The sequence below is a fragment of the Lepidochelys kempii genome, chromosome 5 (assembly GCF_965140265.1).
Source record: "Lepidochelys kempii isolate rLepKem1 chromosome 5, rLepKem1.hap2, whole genome shotgun sequence".
Lineage (NCBI taxonomy): Eukaryota > Metazoa > Chordata > Testudines > Cheloniidae > Lepidochelys > Lepidochelys kempii.
Window position 1 is genome coordinate 78,475,431 of NC_133260.1, and position 22,573 is coordinate 78,498,003.

Sequence of the window (22,573 nt, forward strand, 5' to 3'; positions counted from 1 at the left end):
GCCTCTGGGGTCAGTACGCTCGAGTTGTGAGGGTGTGTATACTGAACTACCTGTGACATTCTGGTCAGCTGTCCTTGTAGCTGAAACAGACGAGTTCTAGGCTACTGAGGTGAAAATGACCAGTGAAACCTTGTGAAAGGGCCATTGCACCACAGCTATAGAACTTTTCACCTAAACAAGCAAAAAGCCACGAGAATTGTTTTTATAATAGGGAAAAGCATGTTGACTCTCTGTTCTTGAAGTAGAAAGAACCATTTTTGTTCACACATTCAAAAAAGTCACTTTTGGGCAGAGACCTAGCTGAGAAAACTTCAGCTTGAAAGGTGAAGTCCTAGAAAACTGAACAACTGAAAAGTGGGGGAATGAGCAGAAATGTATCGTTTTAACTAGTTATCACGGTGATTCCGGCTGCAGTAAATAAGGCTTCTGGTATTTGTTTGACCTACTGTCTACTTTTATAGGTAATTTATTAAATTAAAAGTAATAGAATGAAAATGTTGGGTGTTTGTCTATCATTATTATTAAAAATGCACTATAATATAAAGAGGTCTTCCTTAAGAGGCAGGTTAAGCATATTTAGGAGCCAGTTGATAAGCAAAACATTTCAATTGAAAAAGAGCTCAAGAAAAAATAAAATTAGAGTAGTGATGATAAAATACTTTCATAAATACACAGGTTCAAAGATTGTATCAACAATTAACTGAAGGCCCACTGAAAAAGGCCTTGTATACAAAGCAAATTTTGTTGTGAGAAAGGAAATAAGTGATAAGCTATTGGCTCAAATGCTTAAAGGGATTCAAGAGCAATGTATTATTCCACCAATTAAAAACAATCTACAGAAGACAGTTACACACTCTGATATATGTGCTACTTTGGTTGTTTATTATGAAAACCTTTATTCCTCAGATACTCCAAGCTCCTGAAGTTATTCAAAAATATCTGGAAGTAGCAGAGTTGCCAAACAAAAACACAATTGATAAAGAAATTTTAGACAAAGAAATAACAGAAGAAGACATCTTAGAGGTTAGCAAGTAGGAAAAGTGGTAAAAATTCAAGGACCTGACAGCTTTCCAGCTGAATTTTATAAGTATTTAAAGAAGTATTAGTATGTCCCTTGAGAGGTACCTTCAATATTATTCCATTAGGGGAGGGCTTCCATAACACATGAAAGAAGCCACTGTTATCCCTAAAGTTGGAAAAGACCTTACCTTGTGCTGCTCTTATAAGTGCATATCACCGCTGAATCATGACAAAGATTTTAGCAAAAATACTAGCTAGCCGATTGCAGGCTATGCTCTTGGTTTGTACAAATCCAGATTAAATTGGATTCACTAAGGATAGACATGTGAGACAATATTCTGATAGTGCTTGGAATCATCTATAATGCCAGATCAAAAAGAGATCCGTTTCTTTTGTTATCACGTGATGCAGAGAGAGCTTTTGATAGAATAGAGTCGAACTCTGTCAAGTCCCGTCCCATATGGTTGCTGGCCCTCAGATCCTTAGATGGATAACTACTCTTTATATCACCCCAAAAGCATCTGTGTGAGCTAATGAGGTTAAATCTCCCCTGTTTGAATTACACAGAAGAACTTGGCGGGGATGTCCATTGTGTCCCCTTTTTTGCACTGGCAATGGAGATTTTGCACAGAGAATAAGGAACAGTGAATTTATCACTGGAATAGAACTTGCAGGGACAAAGCAAAAATAGCTTTATACACAGATGATGTAATACAATTTTTCTCTGAACCAAATATTTCCCTAAAATTAGTTTCTAAAGAAATCTATTACTGCAGGAAAGCATCTGGATTTCAGATTTGGCATAATTTACTTTAAATGCTAGCTATAAATTTGCCAAACTCTGGGATGTCATTCCTTCCAAAAATATTTAGGTACTGATGGGTAACAAATTCTATAAAATACCTGGGAATTCAACTCTCAAGCTAGAAGAGCTCTCTGATTTAAATAGTAAGTCCCTAGTACTACAAATGAAAAAAAGATCTGGAGTGCTGAGGGAAGTATGCAATTTCTTAGTTAGGAAGAACAGCCACAGTCAGAATGAACACATTGCCAAGGATATCTTTTCGTGTTTAAAATCTTTTTATAATCCTTCTAGGAAAAAAAACTAGCAGAAATGCAGAGGACGTTAGAATTTATATGGAGTAAGGGAAAAAAGAGAGTGAGCACTGGTGCTTTATATAGACCTATTAAACAGGATGGACTACGTGTTTGAAATATTCTGTGGTATTGTCAAAACGGTTAGCTCAAAGCAGTTGTGGACTGGGGGACTCTGACACAGCCAAACTGGGTCTTTGTTGAACAAGAAAATTGACAGTGAAAACATCGCTATGTTACCAGGCATTAATAAAAAGTCACACCCTCCAGAAATGTATATACATCTTTTAGCGAAGACTACTCTGAATTTGAAATAGAACTAGAGAGAAACTATTTTTCCTCTCCAGTGATGCCCATTACAAATAATCTATTTGAAAATAATCCTTTGTTAATCCAAATCACAAACCAGAGAGTTTTTTACAGATTGGGAGAGCCATGGAATCACAGAATCATAGAGTTAGAAGGGACCACAAGAGTCATGTAGGCTAACCCCTGCCAACATGCAGAATTACATATGGTTGGCCAGCTATTCCATAAAGAAACTTTTCTAACATACTTAGAAATCAAAACTAACTTTAACTGGCCCAGTCCCCCATTGTACCAGTACTTTCAAGTTAAGCTTTTTTCCCTCAACTTTATAGAAAAGCTGTTTTATACAGAATAGAATAGAAGCTAATTTGAATAGAAGCAATGGTGTCTGATCAATTAAGGAACAGAAAAATAACGAATTGATATTAGTTTTTCAGACAACTTTCCTAACCAAAATAAAGTCCATATATGACATGCTGGGAAAAGGATCTGGATAGACAAATTACCCTGGGTTTGAGCTTGAGATTGATTGTCCTCTTTTCAGTCTGTAGCATGATAAAATAGCATTTCCTTATCACAGCACACAGGGCTTAGGGGCGGAGGTGAGATATTGGAGAAACTGTGGTGAAAGAGGAAATTTATATGCATATATAATAGACATGTCCAGTCATCAGAGTGTATCGGGATGACATTTGTAACTAAATATTCAGCAATTTGTGATGTTTGTTACCAAAGGATCACTTGGTAATTTTCCTGGGGCTTCCAAGTGGAAATGGTCATACTAAGTTAGTGATAGCTTCTCATTTGAGAGAGGAAAAATAGTCCATCTATGTAGGAAGGTGGTGATTATGGAAAATTCACTCACCAACTGCAAACCAAGCAAAATAGAGGATAGATACCTTAGATATAAGGTTACCATGTAGTCAAAATTCAGACAGTGTACACACCTGCAGTGGAGGAAAAAAACACTCCTGTCCAATTTTTTGAATGTTAACATTTGATAGACACATCTGGTCTGTTTAAATATATGTAATCAGAGCTCAATGTAATAAAATCACCAGAAATAACTGTCACTCAATCTAATACAATCACTAGAAGTAACATACCATAAGTGTAAGGAGTGTCACTGTGTAATATAACACCCTGCTAAAAAGAGACAACTGATGCTAATATTATTGTGTGTCTTTTTAAACAAAAACTCACTTCTGTAGTGATTGTTTTGTTTCTGATATTTACATGGCAAGGATTTGTATGCCTGTTTACTTCCGAATTTAGTATTTAAAAAAAAAAAGGCAAGAAAATACACTATATTGCAGTCTATTCAATAAAGTGGCAAACTTTTTAAAATAGAAGTTGCAGCTTAATTCTGTAGAGTGTGAATTCCTAATAAGTTTCAAGTCATCTGACTTCTATTAGATCACATTTATTTTATTAGGGCTGTCAAACAATTACAAAAATTAATTGTGATCAATCACCGTTTTAATCGCACTGTTAATAATAGAATACCAACTGAAATTTATTATAAGCATTTGTAGATGTTTTTCTACATTTTCAAATATATTGATTTCAATTGCAACACAGAATACAAAGTGTACAGTGCTCACTTTATATTATTTTTTACTACAAATATTTGCACTGTAAAAAACAAAAGAAATAGTATTTTTCAATTCACCCCATACAAGTACTCTAGTGCGAGCTCTTTATGATGAAAGTGGAACTTACAAATGTAGATTTTTTTTTTTTGTTACATAACTGCACTCCGAAAAGAACAACATAAAACTTTAAAGAACTACACGTCCATTCAGTCCTACTTCTTTTTCAGCCAATCACTAAGACAAACATGTTTGTTTACATTTATGGGAAATAATGCTGCCCACTTCTTCTTTACAATGTCACCTGAAAGTGAGAACAGGCTTTCGCTTGGTACTTTGTAGCTGGCGTAGCAAGATATTTATGTGCCAGATATACTAAACTATTTGTGTGCCCCTTCATGCTTCAGCCACCATTCCAGGGGACATGCTTGTATGAGGTGAATTGAAAAATACTGTTTCTTTTTTGTTTGTGAATTGAAAAATACTGTTTCTTTGTTTATCTTTTTTACAGTGCAAATATTTGTAGTAAAAAATAATATAAAGTGAGCACTGTACACTTTGTATTCTCTGCTGTAATTGCAATCAATATATTTGAAAATGTAGGAAAACATCCAAAAATATATATATAATAAATTTCAATTGGTATTCTGTTATTGTTTAACAATATGATTAAAACTGCTATTAATCACTATTAATTTTTTTAATCGTGATTAAATTTTTTGAGTTAATGATGTGAGTTAACTGCGATTAATTGACAGCTCTACTTTTTATAATTGAAATTGTTTTAAATATCCAAAATGTTTATCAGCAGCTGTGTACTTGATTTCAGAAATTTGTCGTTTGGGAATTTTGAGAAAAGCATACTGCATACAATATCCATTATCTTTCTCTGTATGCCTTGGTGCTGATTTTCATGTAACTTTGACTTTAATGCATAACATTCAAGTGAGCTTTAATACCTTTATAGTTCTAAGCACATCAGTTATGTTCATGATTGCCTCATGGTAATGTAAAATCAATATCACATAATTTTCTTCAAAGGCATGACCAAGGTTAAAGTAGGCAAGGAAGATTCATCATCTACAGAATTTGTAGAAAAAAGAAGAGCTGCACTAGAAAGGTAATATATGTATTTATATTTACTGCATTCGCCTAGTATATTAATTTACTAAGTAGGCTCTGTATGCCCAGTCTGATCCATCAGCTTGTACAGTTCTTGGGCTGCTGGATCAGATCCGGACAATTTTCTGACTAAAGTATGGCCAATTAATTTTACTTCTTAAATTCAATTGCAATCTTAAAAAAAAAAAAGGAAATAACAAAAAAGACTCTAAGTTGGACACCATATTAAAGAGACTTGAACAAGAATGATGCCTTAATGATTATGGCAGGACCAAGCAAACCTAGATCATCCCTGATAGGTTTTGTCCAACCTGTTTTATAATATAGATGGCATTGTTCATTTATAGCTACACTGCATGCTGCAAAGTAGTACTGTAAGTCAGAGCCAAACATAACAGGTCCTTGCCCTAAAGGGCTTACTTGGGTACTGGCAAAAAAAAAAAAAAACACAACCGTGGGACAAGACGGGACATATAGCACGAGACTGTTGTTCAAGCAGCAATAGATCTTTGTGTTCCAAGAAAAAGCAAAAAGTAAATTTCTCAAAAGAAAGCAAACCTCAGAGCTGTGAATTCATTCATCAGTTACTGATAACTTTACTCATCAAGGGATGAATCTAAATTTGGTTGCCATCCGATGAAGTGAGCTGTGGCTCACAAAAGCTTATGCTCAAATAAATTGGTTAGTCTCTAAGGTGCCACAAGTTCTCCTTTTCTTGGTACTCCTTAGGTTTCTTGGCTTTTCTTTAGTGTACCCATGTCTTCCCATTTTCAGTTGCTTTGGTTTTGTAACATTCTCTTCTTGCTATATGTAAACAAGACTTCTCTTACTGGTATTTCATAATAGTTGTTGGCACAGGCAGATAACCAAATGCTGAGTGTTTGATATCAGCTTGGGTTTTTTGTGGGGTGGGAGTGGCGAGTAGCAACATACTCAAACATGATTGTAAATCACAGCAGAGAGGTAAAGGATTGAAGGGGCATGGAGACTGACCTATCTTCTAACCCTTAGAGGTGATTCCTCCACAACAGGGGGCTTGAGCATATTGGCAGAATGATTAAGGGAAGTTTGCACTGCTGCTTGCTCTGTGAATAAGGACATTTCCAGTGCTGTCAGGAGCACTAAATTGTTTTAAGTTATCTAATATTTTATTTTTTAAAATTATAGGTATCTACAACGAACAGTAAAACACCCAACCTTGTTACAGGATCCTGATTTAAGGCAGTTCTTGGAAAGTTCTGAGGTATTCAAGGTTTTTTTTTTTTTGTTTGTTTGTTTTTTTAAGTTCTCCTATTTGTTCTCTAGTTAATAATGGTACTTTATACAAGGTAATATATATTCTCATCTTTAGATATGGAGACTTAGTCCCATAATTTCCTGTGCATTAATATTAGATTATACCTTCAGTGTGATAAAATGGTTCAAGGTACAAAAACAATGGACTACAGAGTCTCTTGCCTTTACCTCTTATTAAAATGTAAATTAGGTCAGTAATGACTTCGAAGTTACCTGACTGCTCAGTAGTTTATGGGAAATAAATTGCTCTGCCCAGCTCCTGATGGACAAATGTCCAAGTCACTAAAATACACATGGCACTGCTGTTGGCTGCTTTCAGCAGAGAGTTGAGGGATTAAACTGGCATGGAAACATAATTATCCTCTCACCTGTAACCCCTGAAGTCAATGTTGAGATTTGTTGGTGGGGGTAATATGGAGAAGTTTGCACTGCTGCTGGTTGTACTATATCTGTTCTGCGGATAGATGACTTTGGTCACCAGTGCTGTCACTCTAACGCATTTCACAAACATTAAATAACTTCAAAAATCTCTATATAAAACACAATCAGTTTTATGGATGCACATAATGTATCTGCTGTAATACTTGTCTAATAAGCCCATGTCATTATCCTAGTCATGTTACCCCTACCAAACCTAAAGAATCACATCACTGACAAGTGCATCATTACTGGGTAACTTAAATATTAATTCTCATGACATTCCTGTGTGAGGTAGGTTTCAAGACTTAACTTATATTTAGAAATTAATATACACAAACACAGTGTGCTCTTTTGTACACGACCAAGATATTCTCTAAAAGATTTTCATAATGTATTGAAATATTCTTATAGCATCTCAATGTATTTATTGTTTTGTACTATATCTAAGCTTTTCTGTCTGTTTCTTTAGTAGCAGTTTGCTCTCTGTAGCATATAGGTGGCCAGTTAGAGCCTTTGGCTATTTTGTAATAACTTTTGACAAATAGAGCGTTTGTTCCATCTAAATGTAAAGGTACAGAAGAAAAGCAAATGGAAAGTCTGTATTTTTAAGTTTTCCTCTGAGAATGTAAAAGTAGTAAATTTGAGAAATTAGGTTCTACTATATTGAAATGTATGAGAGTGAAGAAAACACTACATCCTTTTCAGTCCCTCTTGTGCCCAGTTAAACCTCCAGCCTTTTAACCGGTTTGTTTGCCCTTATTTGTCATTCAATTCCAGCTGCCAAGAGCAGTTAACACCCAGGCTCTGAGTGGAGCAGGAATATTGAGGATGGTGAACAAGGCTGCCGATGCTGTCAACAAAATGACAATCAAGATGAATGAATCGGATGCAGTAAGAGCTGATTTTTCTACTTGAATAACGAGACAAATTAATGAGACTCAACAATTGAATTTTAAGGCTGTAGGAGTAGAAAATGGGATATTAATTTACTTATTGGCTTGGGTTCTCAGCTGCATCAGTTGACCACTATGGTTGTACGTGGTTAATTTGTTCCTTTAAAACAAGGAATGTAGTTTGTTGTTGGTAACGTAATTTGTACTGCTTGTTTTTTTCAATCTTTTGCCAGTGGTTTGAGGAAAAACAGCAACAATTTGAGAATCTGGATCAGCAACTTAGGAAACTTCATGCCAGTGTAGAAGCCTTGGTCTGCCACAGAAAAGGTAGGGTTTTTTTTTAATGTGGGTGTTAATTTCAGTGCTCAGGAGTTAAAATTCTTTATTAAAGCAAACTATTTCATATTGGTGTTAAATTGAATTTTACTATAGACTTGCAACTAATACAAGGTAAGTTAGCCAGAGACTCAAAGTATACTGTGGTTTAATACAAAACATACACTAACTTTCCAACTTAAAATTACCTTTATTTTATTTAAACTTATCAGACATTTAGGAACTTCTTTTGTATCCCTCAACTTGCATTTTATTATCCCAAATGTATACAATTCCTATTATACCCAGTAAAGAGGGAATTTTTAAAGGTTGCTATATTGATTATAGCATTGGATTCTTTTCTCAAGAAGACTTGTTTGATTAGTACAAGCTTTGCATGAGTGAACTGTCTGCCTCTGATGGTACAAAACATGGGTGATACACAAGTTTTATTCTACAGGTGATTACCAATTCTACTCTTAACAGTCACCCTTACAGGTAAAGCTAAAGCAATTACAAAGGACGTATTTGTTTTAGAACAAGGTGGCAGTTTTAACAGTTGATGCAAAATGACTATAGGTAAGATAAGTCAAGAAATGCTTTGTTGTGCATTCTGTATGTCTTATGTATAGTTTACAGTGTAAAAAGCAAGATTATGAATTTAGACATTTAAACAAAACGAGAATAAAAATTATTATGTAAATCTATATGCAACATGGTCAGATAAATGCTGCTGTTGAAACTAACCCTTGAATTAAGCCAACTTTATTTTGAATAAGTCGTCATTGCATTTAATTTGTCTTTTTAAAAGTAAAAATTATCAGTAGCTGATTTTTTGTCTGATCAAAGTGAATGGGATAGAGAAGGGATAGCTTAAACCATTGCATTTCTTTAGCCAGACAGGTTTTTTTGTGTACAGGGCTTAATAGTGCTATAGAGTATCAGTTTTAGATTATCAGCTGTGTCTCCACAACAGAAAGATAGAAACATAACCTTTTTAAGAAAGTAAAATCGTAGCTTACAGCACATTATAACATTTGAGAATGCAGCAAAACTCCAGATAGATTTGAAAACATAAAATACAGAATCTTTGTCCCTTATTAACACACTGGAAAATCCTTTAATGATATGTATTCTTCCTCATGCATCCCATAACGCAGGCCCTGTGCCTGCCTGACCTGCTAGTTAGACCTGCTAAGAAGAATAAACAGTGGTGTCAAACGGGAAAGGACTTTATTAAACTCTAAGCAAACATTAACAAGTATCTACTGAGCATGCTGAGTGACTGAAAAATTGGTGGACTTCAGTTTCAAAACTTTTACCAAATGCACACTACTCCCTGTGCCAAATTTCAAACTACAGTCATTTTGCTGTAACCCTATATTTAATAATTTTTCCACACTTGGAAGTGTGGAATTTTATCTTAAATTGCTTTCCTAAATCTCAAATGAGATTTTGCTCATGTTTTAAAAATTGTTGATCTTCAGGCAGAGATGGCGTTAAAACTTCAGTCTTAAAGATAGATATTTCAGGATGCTATGAACACATGAAAATGGAAACTTGCTTTGGTACTATATAGGGAGTGTGATCAGTGGCTGCTAGAATTGCAAATAACTACCAAAGAGTTATTTTTTGAAAAAGCCATAGATACATGTATTTGTTTAAATACCTGAAAAAGAGGAGGAAAACTTTAAAACTAAAGTTGCAAACATTTGTTGTCATCATTGGCCCTATTTATGTGGTGTTGCTTTTTACAGTCCATTGTTACCTTAGTTATAAGTTTTGTCAAGTTTCCAAATGGATTACCTGTGACATAAGCTAACATGCACATAGGCAATTGTTTATCAAATCTTGTTTGTACGAATTAACTCAATACAGCAAGATTATTAAAAATGATTTGCATAAAATTAAACATGAAAATTAAACGCGTGTAAGTATTTTTTGAAGATAATGTTGAAATATCTTTTATTGGATTCATATTATACTACGTGTAGGTCATCTTTCATATACTGATGTAAGTGCACCTAATTACAAAGGTGCCACCCATGTAATTATGGCAGCCTTTTAAAACAGAAAACTGACTTGCCCATCCTTTACCATGAGAAGATTAGAATTGGGGGTGGAGGGATAGGAGGAGGCAGTGTGTATTCTGCAGCAAGTACCCTTAAACTCAATGTCAGTGTTAATTTATTCTCTCATGAAATAACTTCATTCCTTTCCACCCTGTTTCCAAACATGTGCATCTGTGCTTCATAGTTGAACATTCTTATTGATATAAAACTAGTAAAGACATATTTTCAGTTGAGCATTTTTGAGCATAAGTTTTTGCTTTCTTCTCCAGGCAGCATGGCTCCATTCACTGGGTCTTTGTTCTTGCAGTGTTGTCCAGACAGCCTAGCTCAGAACTTCCTTTTCCCCCGTGTGTGCCAGGGAAGTGGGGAGCATAGCCACACTCAAATACACATTCCCTAGTTTCCAAGGCCTCAGGTGATGCGTTGTTCTCCAGGCAGCTTATTTTACCAGTGTAGACTTTTGGGTCTACCTGCTCCCTGGCTATATGCTGGACTCTGGCTCTCACCCCCTTATGCTCTATTGCCTGGCTCCAAAGAACTGTGCAATGAATGTGTGCTGTAAGCCAGGTAATTGCCCTTTGTGGGAAAAGCTGGAGAATGAGAGGAAGCTGCAGCTGGGTCAGGGAGATAGAGAGCAAAATGTGGATCACCTGGCCTGAGCAGATAGTGACTTCTGTGGTCACAGAATCAGAGAGTCTGTGGGACCCTGAGTGAGGATGAAAGATAATACCTCTCAAGTTATTGTTTTGGGCTGTCTACACACACAAAGACAACAGTCCATGGTTTTTAAACTCAGTTCACTATTTCAAGATTTTTCTCAAAACCATGAAAGCTAGAAACTTATTTTTCAATGACAGCTGGGATTCTGGAGCATAGTTCTGTAGCAGGTGGTCAGTTTGACAGAATAAGGTCTGTTTGACAGAATACATTAGGACACAGATGATAATCGAAGATTTTTTTACTCATAATTCAGGAGTAGAATTTTACAAAACAGGATTACAGGATAGACACAAGGGCTGGCCTTCACAGGCTAGTGGTTGGGCATTTGAGCCTAATGTTTTTACCGTTATCTTGAATTTTGTTTTGAATTTTAAATTTGGAGTTCTAGGATCCATAACTGTCTCTCAAAAAATTGAATGTTTTATCTTCATCCTGATTTGTTTGCTTAAGAGAAATATTTGAATTTATACAGTTCAGGCCAAAGCACAGAAATGGAAACCTTTGTTTCCTCACTTTCTCCAGCCCCAGTACTTAACAGTTTCTTCCACTTTGAGTTATATACTTGATCCTGATACATCATGCTCATTGACTTGAGTTTTGCTGTAGAGAAAGGGCAGTACTTAGCCCCCTGTATATGGTTATTTCTCAGTGCCTTGTTTTTGTTCTCGCTATATATGCTTTTTTTTCCTCACAAGCTTTGGAAAGGGTAAGTTAAAAGTGTAGATATATTTGCAGGATAGTATTCAGGTGGAAAGTTGAATTACTTTAAACACAGGCCTATCTCTGGGGAACATCGGTGGTCTTGTTTCAAGAACTTTTATAATCTTTCCTTTCTATAATGAGGCTATAAATTACCCATTAAACTCTAGGAAGAAACCAGAATACTACTTACTTACTCTGGGGTCACAAAAAGTTAATCTGGCCCTGCCTGAGTCCATGCCCCAGTCTGTCTTCCTGCCACCCCACCCCCCCCGTTAGCCTTCCTGAACCACAGTCTGAGACTACCCAGCAACCCCATGTGCCCTGCTCCATCCATCCTGTGCCTCCTTACCTGGCCCTGCTGTGAGGAATGCAGCCTCTTCGCCTCCCTCTCCAGCGGCTGGCTGTCCTCTTTTCTGGCTCCACAGCAGACCTTGATGGGTGAAAGATATAACTGCAGCGTCTCCCCAGCAGAATCTGTATTCTTGGAGGGGAAAAAAATATGCAGGGGGACATGAATTATGCACAGTGGTTCAGACTTCCCCCAGGAGTAACTTCTGAAAAACTTTCACACTGAATTTTACTCTTGTCTTTCAGAGCTTTCAGCCAACACAGCTGCCTTCGCTAAAAGTGCTGCTATGTTAGGTAACTCTGAGGACCACACTGCTTTATCTAGAGCTTTGTCTCAGCTGGCAGAAGTTGAGGAAAAAATAGACCAGTTACATCAAGAACAAGCTTTTGCTGACTTCTATGTGTTCTCAGAACTGCTCGGTGACTACATTCGTCTTATTGCTGCAGTAAAAGTAAGCACTGTTTTAAAAATGTAACCTGTTTATCTTGCTGCAAGATAGGGTTTATGTTGAAGGTTGCAATTTCTTCACAGGCTAAGAATGCATGGGCAATAGAAGGGAAAGTAAATGCAAAACTGTTGCAAGGAGAACTGTGACTTCAAGCTAGCACTGAAAATAGCTAGGGAGATTCCCCTTTTTCCAGTATTGCGGCATCCCACTCTATAAACTGTTGTGTAATGTGGATTAATCAAATTTGGGTTCTCCAACATCCCAAACATTGTGTAAACTTAAATGGAGAATTTATGTATGTGAATGATAGTCCTAGGAAGTATGTTTTATTGTATAAGGACATTGTACTGTTCAGCATGGTGTGCTTATTATATTCAGGTACAGAAAATATTAACTTGTACTGGAACACGAGTTACAGGGCTGTACTTTTGTCTTAAAGTTTTTTTTTTATGTGCCTGGAGGCCTTAATGTGAGATGCCAGAGATGAAAAAATATCTATTGTAGCTCTATTAGGACTTTAAAAGCATTGTAGGAGTGTTCAGTGAGGGTGTAAACTGCTATCTGGTATCAGTAGCTTTTGATTACTTGTTGGGGATGTAAGAGAGTGTTTCAACAGTAATTTATCTGGATGTATCTTTCAACATTTTATCAGAAGTTATGTTTTGGTTTAGAAATTACTTTAAGCTTATGAACACTTAAAACTTAATTGTTACTACTTTGATCTGTTTCCACCAAAACATATTACCGGACAGCTGAGTGGCCTATAAAAATGAAATCAGTGGTCTAAATGCAGATTCTAACAGAGTAGTATTAACATACTAACCCTCCATAATTGGCAGCCTTGTCAACGGTCTTGGGAGAGAGAGAAAGGACTGAATGGGTATAGAGAGTAAACTGTATGTTCCCAGGAGATGGCCCCTTGCATGTACTCCTTAGTATGTAGATATAGGGAGGACTTCATTCTGCAGTAGTCAGATACTTTTTCATAATAACTGTATTAGAAAAATTAAGACAGCTGGATTAGGAGACATTGGCAAGATATCTGATGCAGAGTAGGTCTTACTCAGTCATTATTTCCTGTTCTTTAATTTTACAGCACATTGTCATAGTTAACATGATACTAAAAAAATAATAATTTTATGTTGCATTATTACTCTTACAGGGTGTGTTAGATCATCGAATGAAATGCTGGCAGAAATGGCAAGATGCTCAGGTCACTTTACAGAAAAAACGTGAGGCTGAAGCAAAGCTCCAGCTTGCCAACAAACCTGATAAACTGCAGCAAGCTAAAGATGAGATAAAGGAGGTAATCATTAAGTTGAGCGCCTGACTACCTATCTATATTCTGAAGGCCTAAAGTTTCCATTGATTCATTCATCAGCATAATGCACTACTTTTATATGGATTTTTATTTTTAAATCACTTACACATTTGCTATTTTCCATGTTTACTGAAATTGTTAAAAGGAATGGTATTAATTAAATATAAAATGTGCACAATTGTTACACCAATATGAAATCTGTAAGGCGCTTTTATTCTGTCTTACAGCATGGGGAGGGGAACAAAAACACGGAAAAGTTCAAAAACATTCTTTACTGATCGAGTCATTTTACTTCTATGCAGTTAAATGACTGTCTTCTGGCTTTTAAAACTAAAGTGTATCACTCAAGTAAATTTAAAAAGACTATTTGAAAACTATTTCCATGTTTTCTTTATTGGTGCAACGTTTACACCTATATATATATATATATATATATACACACACACACGTGTGTGTGTATATATATATATGTGGTATAATTTCAGTAAAAGTTCTTAAATATAACATGTTGAAGTTTGTCATAATTTATACACTTTTTCTGTCATGCTTCACCAAGGAAATTGAAGAGGTAGGACAATTTTTTTTAAATTTTAATTTAATACACATACTCTAAAGAATGTGTACCAACTTTGTCATCAAAATGTGGAAAAACATCACTGCATAATAGAGCTTAAAATCTTCACAGTTTTGTTTGGCTGCTTCATTGGTCACTAATCACAAGCTGCTTTGTCCTTTCTGCACTTTCACAGTGTTTTGTATATTAGACTTGAGGAAGTTTACAAATAGAACTTGGCCTTCTCCACAAAATATTTTACCACCCACTGGCTCTCGTGTGCTGTTGACTTTTAGGAGAATCATTGATTGTCCACAGATTGTCTCAATGGCTGCTGGACAGTTTGGTGTTACTGCCATGCACAAACTCAAAACAGTGAATTGTAATTACCAAAAAGAGGAAAAACTCTATGCCCATTACACCAAAAAAGATGTTTAAGTATTCTATTGATTTTACACTAAAGGAAATGAAGGACAGGGCTGGCCTACTTGGGCCCAAAGCAGGATTCCTTTTTTCCTACTAGGAAGTACTTCTCCACAGGAGAAGGATTTGTTGCAGAAACCACAATTCCAAATATTGATGATTTAATTTTAATCAGATTATTGAGCCATAGTCAAATAGCTAAAAGCTACTCCAGAGTGTGGATTAATAGTCCTTGTTAACTTCCCAGGCATGAAGCCCACGAGTGGCAAGATCCTCACTTGTGTCTCAGCTCCTTTATACCTGGTAAAAGGGCTGGAGTGGCATATAGAGACCCTAAAAGCTCCGTTTCCAACCAGGGAAGGATTCCCCTGGAACTGTAGAAGATGGCTGTAAGATTGACTTCCATTGATTCCTTCTCTTCCCCATCCATCCCCCATCTTTAGTATAGAGGGCATGCTGAGCACAGGGCTGGCAGTGAAAGATCTGTATTGGAACTGGAATACAGTACTACAGAGATTCTAGGCTGTGCTGCAGCCCATGGGTTAGCTCAGGGAAGCTGTCATAACTTGAAAGGCCCCCAGGCATGCCTAAGGGCTTGTCTGTCTGAAAAGCTAGTGTGCAGCAAGCTGGGGTAAATCTACAGCTCACTAGCATGCCACACACTAACTGGTCATGTGGACCATGCTACCGCACACTAGTGTGCATTGACCTAACACAGCCAGTTACTGTTCAGCATGCTAGTGCATTATAGATTTATACTCCAACTTTGTATGCACTAACTTTTCATCTAGGCAAGCATGCCTAAGTTAATACCGGGGATCTCTCCAGAGCAGCCCAGGAGAGGGATCGTGCAAAGGTGGCTCAAAGCCAAATACCCCACTGTAAGCTTTGAATTCTGTAGTGCACCTCTTAGAGGCACAGCACAGAATCTCCCTTAAGGTGTACATCAAAAGCCTACTGAAGTACGTCCTGTTGTGGCTTATTACTTATTCCATGTCAGAATGGGCATTTGAACAGTAAAGATAGGGGAAATTGGAATAAATGTACTTAAATGTTAACTTTTTTTTATTTTGCTGTATATCTCCAGCTATAAAACTATTCAAGCATTGTTCCTTGATGCAAAATATATTGCAGTGCATCCTTTGCTAAGTGCTGAATATCACCTTTTTTATAGAATTATCTGGGGAGAGGGAATAGTATTTTCCTGCTGGCAACCTAATATAGATTGATCTTACTAAATTTTTGGTATGTTTGACCTGTTGGTTGCTTTATAAGATGATGATTGTGCCAGGCAGCTGATTCCCATGTTTCAGTTGCACCTTGAAACTAAATTTGTCAATCTCAACCTCTGAATGTTTCTTAAAACCTGAAGCCTCTTTGTATGAAAGTGTAATAGGCTGCAAGCATTGAGAATTGCAAGCCTTTTTTTCTATCTTCTCAATTTACTATCAGCAGCAGCTGTGCACATTGTATCTCAGTTTGTGCAGGAAAGAGAGCAGATTCTGAAAACTGGCTACAGCAGTTATGGACAAGGTACCATACCTGGCAATGCTGTACGTTGTGCAGCTGGAGTTTTCTCCATAAGCTAGGGATAACTAGTGATCCTGAACCAGGCTGTACGTGGCAGCGAAATATTAATGGCATGCTATGAAGTATGACAACTTAAGGGTTTTAAAAGTAACTTTTTAGGTAATTTAGTTTAATTGGATGCTCCTTTTACAGGCAGTGCCATTAAAGGTTTCACTAAAGAACGTTTTAACTGATATAGGAAGAGTTTGCTGTGAATAATGGGCTCTTGCTAACAAGTCTGTATAATTAGCTCTAAAGAAGCTATTGTTAAATGACAGATTTTTTTGGCATTCCTTAGTGTAAAATATAGTTGGATTGACATGCCATTAACTTGAGTTTCCCTAAAATGTTGCTCTGTCAAATTTAAATTAAATACTCTTACTTTTTTCAACTCCAAGCAAATAGCATTTTGTTGAAATAAAATGCTTTCTCTCCTTAATTTGTTAGTGCTGGTAAATTATAGATAGAACTGTCTACTTATTCTAGGTATGTGAATGAGTAACATGAAGTCTTATCTGTGTACGTTTTTCCTTTGCCAGTGGGAAACAAAAGTTCAGCAAGGGGAGAGAGACTTTGAACAGATCTCCAAAACCATACGCAAAGAAGTGGGAAGATTTGAGGCATGTATACCTCTTTTATAAATTCAGTGACAATCTCATTTGTTGTAATGATCTAATAGCAATATGGCATTCTAAAAAATCAGTTATTTACATTAATCTACCAGAATTAATCTGTTTCATTTATTAACAGAAGGAACGAGTGAAAGACTTTAAAACTGTTATTATCAAGTACTTAGAATCATTAGTGCAAACACAACAGCAGGTAAGCTAAACTTTGTGGAACTCATTACTAACCTAATATGAAGCTGTGACTGAGAATTTTTCAATTATAGATGGTGTTAGTAAAATTTAGTAAAATTAAAAACTGCCATCATTCTAGGTTGGATTGGGAGGGTTAGGGAGGAAACAGAACTTCACTTTTTGAATACTGGTGCTCTCTTTCATCCATGTTACTGCTGGTAACTTTTTTTTTTTAAAACTTCCCTCTCTCCACTATGTTTATGGGGGGAGAAAATGCTCTTCATCTTGTTTTTTTTCTATCACTGATTAACTGAAGTAATTTATTTACATGTGGATGGGCTATAGAAAGTTTGCTTTTTCTTGAAACAGCCACATTGGTCTTGTATGCAAAAACTATAAGATAATATAGGTACTCTCACTTAAGACACTCGTATGCTTCGTAATCTCAAAAGTAAATTTGGAAGTATGGAATTTTTTTAGTCATAGAGTGAAGTGTTTATAAATTATTATGGGAGGGGTGTGTGTGTTAGTTTTAGAAATTGAGTGTTTGGATTTTAGTGTATTCACCTGACAGATACAAATGCTGAATGTCAAACAACAGTAAAATTACCTTAAGAATGGGTTCCGTTCCCATGTGAGTAATGTATAAATGCTATTTCGGGTGGAAAACCTTCTTTTCGGTTACATGTAACGTATCCTAATCCTCCGTCTTCCATCAATCCAGATTCTTTCCAAGTGTCTCACCCCATCACGTTTGCTAGAAGTGGAGTGAGAAATCTCCCTAGAGGAGAGCTACATTTGTAAATATATGCATGCTTATTGTGTAAAGACAAATGACTGAAGTGTCAACTTTTAGAGATTACCACATAGTAATGAATGGATTTATGTAAACATTACTACCTGGTGCTTTCCTGCAATTGCCATGTTGGCAGAAAACATGCTTTTGGAAAATGCTGAACTTTTTTTTTTTTTTCTTCCTTTTCCCCAAGCTGATAAAATACTGGGAGGCATTCCTACCTGAAGCCAAAGCCATTGCCTAGAAAGAAGAATATTCCAAACCAGAAGACACTTTGGATGTTTGTCCCGGTTAAGCTAAATTCCACAGTGAAATCACTTTAAAATCATTCAAATAAACCACTATATATTTTATGAATTACCATGTCTTTTTTTATATAATACAGCATTTTATTAACAAGCTGCATGTCCTGACCCTCTTTGAAGTGGACTGTGGCATGATATTCTGCAATATTTTGCTGAATTGAGCACTATTGTGTCTTAATACTTGCACTAAAATGTGCACTGCAAGGCCAGAAAGTTATGATATTTTTGTTCTTTACAATACAATATGTTCTGTAGTATGTTTACCTGATCTTTATTAAACAAATTTAATTGCATTAATTAATGTTCACTTACACATTCCTGTACAAAATCATGATTTTGTGATTACAAAAATAAAGGGATGTACCTTGTGAAACATTAGTTATACATTATTTTTACCTTCATTTTTCTATAACATTAGTAATTTTCTAGATTACTTAGAAGTAGCATTTCTAGTAAACTGGAGATAGAATTTTAGAAACCACTGACAGGAACTGTAGTTCTAAATTAACTATTTAAATGAAAAGTTGGCACAAGGAGTTAAGTTTCTGTACACTAGCTGTCATGGCAGAATTAAACTTAAATGTTAAAAGGTTATGAAAAACATTTTATTAGTGTTCTTGGAAAAAACACTTTCTATTTTGCCAACTTTTAAATCCCACTCCTTTCTCATTTATTTTTGAAACACTTATTTGCCAAGATGATGGATTCTTAACTCCTTCTATGATCAGTAGAATGGAAACTGTCCAGTGGTGATGGGGGCAGGTGTAAATTGGATTCTTTTTCCTGAAAATAGAGTATCTTGACAATATATGGTTCCCTCATCAGAGAATATCACCTACCTGTTCAGGTACTACAACCACACTGTCCTGATGAAGTTAATCAAGATCAAATCACGGTCTGATTATCATGTATCTTCTGAGACTGGTTACGAGGGGAAAATCTCGTGTTCACATTAATATTTTGATAATCACAGGGATGGGGCAGGGAACAGGAAAAAGCACATAAGTGGTTTAATTGGGAGTGGGCAGTAATAAGTTTAGTATGTTACTTAGTTTTTTTAATAAGGCTATGATTTTTTATTAGAAAATTAGAGAATTATCTGCATGGAGAATAGATTTTATTTGTGTAGTCTGCATATCTATGCTCAAGTTTTAGTATTTTGCTTATTATGTTTGAGGTAGGGGTTTAACTACTGACACAGAAGATATGCAAACTATTTTTGATTGGTGGTTTTGGTTCCGTTCAAGTTATTTCACTAGTAATAGCATATAGAACTGCTTGCTTTTCATTTCCAGAGTAGATGTTTTAATGCTAAACAGTTCTGTCAAATGATCACGAGAAAACTGTGTGCATTTCACCACTACCTCCTACTTCCTAAACTCTGATTATAATCATAAGAATGCTATAGACTGTGTATCAGGCCCACAAATTCACTTAGTCCATACTTGGTTATAAACAAAAAGCAATATTTTTATAGTTTGCATTCTTGAACAAAATGAATACAAACACTTACTGTTTTTTCTTCTCAGCTGATATTTCCTGAATCAAACACAACACAGGAAAACTCTGTAGCTGAATTTTTATTAGTTGAGCAGATTCCATCACTTCACTATACCCTTATCTGAGCAGACCCATCAGCATTATTGGGAGTTGAGGAGAAAATAAATGGGCAAAAAACGATGAGACTATGCACTTAAAAAAGAGAGAGGTACCTTTTGTGGCCTGATGTTTGGCTTTTTTATAGTATTTTAAATCCAGTCAAGTCAGTAAGAAATACTAAACTTTAAATTCCTATCTCATACAAGGTTAGAAAACCCACTTACATTGGAGAAAGTCCAGAGAAGAACTACAAAAATGATTAAAGGGCTAGAAAACATGATCTATAAGGGAAGATTGAAAAAAATGGGGTTTGTTTAATCTGGAGAGGAGAAGACTGAGAGCGGACATAACAGTTTTCAAGTACATAAAAGGTTGCTACAAGGAGGAGGGAGAAAAATTGTTTTTCTTAACCTCTGAGGATAGGACAAGAAGCAATGGGCTTAAATTGCAGCAAGGGAGGTTTAGGTTGGACATTAGGAAAAACTTCCTAACTGTGAGAGTGGTTAAGCACAGGAATAAATAGTCTAGGGAGGTTGTGGAATCTCCATTGTTAGATTTTTAAGAGCAGGTTAGATAAACACATGTCAGGGATGGTCTAGATAATACGTAGTCCTGCCATGAGTGCAGGGGACTGGACTAGATGAGCTCTCAAGGTCACTTCCAGTCCTAATATGATATGATTATTTGCTCTACATAATATAATTAAGAGCTAACTGTCTCATGTAGTGCCAGTACATAAGATAATCTTTTCTCTGAGAAGCTTACAATCTTAAAAATTACATCATCATCCCTTCTTCTTAACCACGTCTGAAGTAATATACCTTGACCGTCTCCCATAGTGGGGAGTTGCTCACAAGTCTTCTGTAACTTTAACATCTAGGCTGAACTCCCTTCTGTGTAGTTATATAATAAATACCTTTTCACTAAACATTTTTCCCACCTCCTCTCAGCATCTTTTAGTAGCTTCAATCTTTGTATGCCTATTAATCCCAAGAGTTGTACAGTTTTTACTGCCCCTCTTGTGTGTTCAGGCTTTTTTTCATATACATATTGAACTTGAAGGTTTAGTTAGAGATGCATTTGATATTATTCTAACGTTCCAAGAGCCATCTGTTTGGCTATATAGTGTCATCTCCCTAGTTCCATGATCAATATTATACAAGTATTTTTTTTCACACTAATATCCAAACTTCATATTTAGTCTACTAGCCATGGGTCAGTTCTAGTTGTGCAACTTTCCCAGTTTGTATCTGTGTACTGAATTGCCTGTCCTTGAACATGGCTGTCTGTTCTAAACTTTCCTGGTCATCTTGCATTAGTTGTCTGAGTGGATCTTCTGTTGGCTATCCATCTGTCACTTTTTTGTCGTTACTTGTAAATTTTGATTTCTTTTGCATACCTGTTCTACTACTGACCCCTATGGAATTTCACTAGATATAACGCTCACAACTTGGAGGATTTATGATGGGTTACTGTTCCAATTTATAATTCAGACTGTATTTTTTATCTAGTTATATCTCATTTGGCTTTTATATAGCAGCATATCATGTTTGGTGGTGGTGTCCATGTAGTAATTTTCATCCTGATAATAGACTGCACTTCTCTTGCACCACTGAATAATTCCCCTGTACTCTGCCCACTAATCTACCTTTCCCACAGTTGACACTAAAACTTTCTAAATGTATTGGTTGTATGCATTAGAGGGCCAGCATTGTCTTCCTTCTGTGTTTGTACAACACCCATCAGAATGGGGCCCCTGCCTTATTAGGGCATTTAGGCACTACCACATCATAAATATTTAGTAATATAAAAGAGGTAGTAGAAATTTTATTTAACACTCACTTAGGATGACTTTGACTTTGCCAAACCTGAATAATCTAGTCATTCCAAACAGATGCTGATCAAGCCTTTATAACAAATTATTCATAATATTCTCATGTTACAGGAATGTGATAGAAAATAGTTTATTAAATTGTTGACTGTATCAAGTTAATAGAAAAGTTTAGTGTGCCAAACTTTTGTTGTCAGGTTAAATCCTTATTAAGTACTCTAATATCCTGCCTAGAATACTTTCCTTCCTCTTCTTTCCTGTTTTTTAAAAGCTCTCTATTCCGTCTGTATCTGCCCAGACACTTGAGTAAAGTTCCTTTGTCTTCAGATGGAAATAAAATAATGAACTTCTTAGTATAGTTACCCAGTATGTAATGAATTTGATGGCTCAGAAATACACTGGTTTGTCTCCAGCTCTGACAGGAATCGGCTTCCTCATCTGCTAGCTGGGATAGAAGAACCTATTTCAAAGACTTGGACTATCCATGGTGCGCAGCTGCTGCCCAGTTAACTGAGACATCTGCAACCCAAGTGTTCCTCCTTTCACATAATATCTGATGTGGAGCTGGTTGAAAACTTTCCAACCAAACATTTTCCATTGGAAAATGCCGGTTTGACGGAACCCAGGCTGGGGAACGGTGGGCTCCCTAGCTATATTTTTCTTTTATTATACCAATTTCAATAGGAAATTGCTGGTTACCGAAACAATTAGCAAACCAATTTTGATAGTAATGGCCAATTATCAGAATACCAATCATCGATTTTATGTAACAAAATATGAAATAACCTAAAATAATAAATAAGTCAGAATGCTTTGTCATGTCATAATATATTAGCTGAAATATTTCAACATTTATTGTAAACTGATATATAAAAACACAAGTCACAGATAGTAAAATCTAAACTGTTTTAGTAAAAACAAAACTTCAGACTTTCCTGTAGAACAGGCATTCTAGTTTCCAGCCAGCTCTAGCCTGACATAATATCTGGCATATGAAGTTCTGCTTTCACTGTACAGGATTGC

General features: G+C 36.0%; 1 protein-coding gene across 1 annotated transcript in view; it reads left to right on the plus strand.

Moving 5' to 3' along the window:
• Window positions 1-18,168, plus strand: part of SNX2 (sorting nexin 2) — a 55,508-nt gene extending 37,340 nt beyond the window's left edge. The window contains exons 7-15 of the mRNA XM_073344834.1: window positions 5,058-5,136; window positions 6,306-6,381; window positions 7,632-7,745; window positions 7,981-8,074; window positions 12,151-12,356; window positions 13,516-13,659; window positions 16,759-16,839; window positions 16,970-17,041; window positions 18,009-18,168. Coding sequence (XP_073200935.1) covers window positions 5,058-5,136; window positions 6,306-6,381; window positions 7,632-7,745; window positions 7,981-8,074; window positions 12,151-12,356; window positions 13,516-13,659; window positions 16,759-16,839; window positions 16,970-17,041; window positions 18,009-18,059 — 917 coding nt within the window. The 3' untranslated portion in view covers window positions 18,060-18,168. The remainder of the gene's footprint in view (window positions 1-5,057; window positions 5,137-6,305; window positions 6,382-7,631; window positions 7,746-7,980; window positions 8,075-12,150; window positions 12,357-13,515; window positions 13,660-16,758; window positions 16,840-16,969; window positions 17,042-18,008) is intronic.
• The last annotated feature ends 4,405 nt before the right edge of the window (window positions 18,169-22,573 follow it).